General features: G+C 48.4%; 1 protein-coding gene across 1 annotated transcript; it reads right to left on the bottom strand.

Annotated features, from left to right (window-relative positions):
- Window positions 1-10: 10 nt before the first annotated feature.
- LOC126496285 (protein FAM156A/FAM156B-like) lies at window positions 11-2,830 on the bottom strand. The gene is made up of 2 exons (XM_050133814.1): window positions 2,063-2,830; window positions 11-1,717 (listed from the first exon to the last, which is right to left on the bottom strand). The coding sequence occupies exon 2, from the start codon at window positions 1,592-1,594 to the stop codon at window positions 827-829; it is 768 nt and encodes a 255-aa protein (XP_049989771.1). The 5' UTR covers window positions 1,595-1,717; window positions 2,063-2,830; the 3' UTR covers window positions 11-826.
- Window positions 2,831-3,295: the final 465 nt, after the last annotated feature.

Here is a 3,295-nt window from a genome sequence, read left to right as displayed (position 1 = left end):
CCCTAATCCTCCCCAAATATTCCAGTCAGGAACCCAGAATATGAGCAGATGAGCCAATGGGGGTCCGTCTCATTTAAACCACTACACCGTCCCGCTCCAGTCCCAAGCAAGTCCACTCCACCCTGCTTTCCGAATCTCCATGGTGCTGAGATCCTCCTGTTGTAGCCAGGTCTGACAATAAACAAAATACCAGCAACCTGAGTTCTAAGTCACTGTCCTTTCGTAAGCATGGTTATTATTTGGTATTGACAATGAGGTACTCCATCAGAAATTCCAGTGTGGGAGAATAGTCCTCAACTGTTAAGAAACAGCTCCACATGAACGTACAGCTAACTGTCACAGTCATATCTTCTTTATACAGAAGGTCAAATGGTGAGCCACCATGGTCCGATCTCATAGTCCCCTCACGCTCTACAGCTGCAGATTCTTCCCCCTGGATCGAATGGCACAGAAGCACGTGGTCATTCACAAGGCCATAGACACCCTCACTCTACTAATAAGGAAGTAGGGAGGAAAGGCAGAGATCCAGGCAGGGAGTGTCAGCATGCATCACGGGAGCAGAGGAGAGGAGGTGAGGACCAGGGGTCTCTAGTCTCCTTTGCACTAGGACGCGGCACAGTACTCCACAGAGAAGACGCCGGAAAGCTGAGGTCTTTCCTGGGAATGGGTCAGATCTCATGCCTGGAAGATGTTGGTCAGAACGTGCAGGTGTTGGGAGTCCCCGCAAAGGACAGCTGAGTTGTCTGTCCCACAAAGGAGCCTAAGCGCAAAGCTGGCAGTGAAGCTCTGTGTGAATCCTTTCAGGTCTCTGGATCCCCCGAAGACCTCAGTTTTCTTCAAACCACTCGTTGAACAGCCTCTGGAACCTGCCCCTGCTTTCCTGCTGGCACCTCCCCTCTGGCTCCTGATGGGCCAGCAGTGGGGGCTGCTGCTGCTGCTGCTGCTGAAGGTGCTGCTGCTGCTGCTGAAGGTGCTGTTGCTGCATCTGAAGGTGCTGCTGCTGCTGCTGCTGCAGCTGCTGCTGCTGAAAGTGCTGCTGCTGCTGAAAGTGCTGTTGCTGCTGCTGCGCCCCCTCTGGCAGGAGACCGGGCCTGTCAGCTCCCAGGTTGAGGGTAAGGCCACCTAGTCCCTGCACTAGAGTATCCCAGGAGGAAGGATTGGTGCTCCCATCCCTTTCCCCGGAAATACTTTGCCCACGGGTCTGGCAGTAGAGGCATTCACATCGGAACCAATTCTGAGTTTTGTTGCCTGAGCGGAAGATTCTGCTGTCCCTATCCACTGGGTAAGGTGACCTATGATCTCGGTGCCTGCGCCTCAGCTTGCCCAGGAAGGCTTTCTTCTGAGGGAAACCCAGCCTTCCCCAGCGATGCTCCAGTAAGCTCTTTGGCTCCACATACTGCTGCTGGAGCATCCCCTCTGGCAAGGATGCGGGGGTGCTGGAGCCAGGGGTGGGGGTCAGGCTGCGGAGGCCTATCCTCAGCTGTTCTAAGGCTATGAGATGAGCAGGTGCAGTGCCATTCTGGGGGGACTGCACAATGGTCACTTGAGAAGACGCGGAAGTTAATGCTGATTCCCATTTCGGGCGGGGATCCATGAGGGGCTAGTTTGAGCTGGAGGCCACAATAGTCCCGGGGTCTCAATAGGAAGGGGCAGGTGGTGGATTTAATGATAATGAGAAGGTAGTGGGGACGAATATGTTCAGCCAGAAGCAGCCAGACTGTAACGAAAGGAGACAAGGGGAGAAAGAAAAGCCCGGGGTTAGTCATTGTATTTCAGCTTTCTGTTCGGCATCTTCCTAGATGGAAAAAGCTAAGTCTGTATAAATTCCCAGAACTAATGACAGAGTTTCCGAATAAATGACAGAGACAAGTGCGCTGGCTTGTTTGTTTGGGTTTTCTGTCCTGCCAGGTTCCCCACAACTGTTTAGCCACAAATAAAATCACACATAGGTCTCCATAAATTATAAAGCTGATTGGCCCATTAGCTCTAGCCTCTCACTGGTTAACCCTCACATCTTGATTAACCCATTTTTCTGATCTATGTTAGCCATGTGGCTCAGTACCTTTTTTTCAGCGGGGGCAGATCTCATCCTGTTGCTTCCGTGCTCTGGGCAGGAGAGAGAGGAATCAGCTTCCTCCTTCTCAGAATTCTGTTCTCATTACATCATTTCTATTTCCTGTCTGGTTTTCCCACCTATATTTCCTGCCTGGCCAATCAGCGTTTATTTAGAACATGATTGACAGAATACAGAGAGTCCTCCCGCTCCAGACAAGGACAAGCCCGGAGTGATAGCGCACACCTGAGGATGGGGACCACAAATAGAAGTCATCCAGGGTAAAGGTGTGGGGAGACTTTTTGGAATGTGGCTCTGAGGTGAAGAGACCCCACATGCACCCGCATGCTCACTGCACACACAAGTCACACACAGAGAAAACAGCAACAAAGAGACAAAACTTAAGGCCTGCACATGAAAAATGACCAAGTAGACAGAATAAAACTAAATTTGAAAAATAACACAGATAACAAAAAATAACAGCTACACACATGATATAAATACATATGTCTATATATGTATGTATGTGTTGTGAAGTAAGAAAAACATACCCAGGGTCTGGGGTATAGACCACTGTCAAAACCGCTAATGAAAGAAGGCCTCATTAAACATAGCCAAATGCATGTTCGGGTTGAAAGTTTTGCCAAGTTGAATTAATGTATTAATCCAAAGCCAATCAAAATCCTGGAACAATATTTTTCTTCAGAGAAAGATGAGCCTACATCCTATGTAGAATTTCCAAGGTTTGAAAAACAGGAATGAATTTAAATAAATCACGTCATTTACTTTTAAGCCTTATTGTCAGTGCCGTGTCTTTGTTGTGTTTTGTACTGCTATGAGGGAAGCATCATATCCACAAGGAGCTGGGGGTAGAAATGGCTTACTTCAGGTTACACTGCCATATCACAGTTTATCAGTGAGGGAAGTCAGGGCAAGAACCCAGTGCAGGGATCTGCAATCAAGATCAGATGCAGAGGCCACGGAAGAATGCTGCTTACTGACGTGCTTCCTGAAAAATGCTCACCCTGCCCTCCTATACACCGCAGGACACCACTCACAATGGACTGGCCACCCCATATCAATTAATAGTTAAGAAAACTACCACAAAGTAGTAAAAGATAAGATTTCCTGAGTAAATTGGGAGCAAGGGGACCATGGGAAAGAATAGAAGAGGGGCAGAAGGGAGGGAAGCAGAAAAAAATATAGAGAAAGAGAGCTCAATAAAACCAATTTAATAAAAGA

The sequence above is a fragment of the Alexandromys fortis genome, unplaced genomic scaffold (genome assembly GCF_014885135.2).
Source record: "Alexandromys fortis isolate MF-2015 unplaced genomic scaffold, M_Fortis_MF-2015_v1.1 scaffold_2371, whole genome shotgun sequence".
NCBI classification, from domain to species: Eukaryota; Metazoa; Chordata; class Mammalia; order Rodentia; family Cricetidae; genus Alexandromys; species Alexandromys fortis.
The sequence above is the reverse complement of the archived record's forward strand: the minus strand, read 5'-3'. Positions and strand labels throughout refer to the sequence as shown.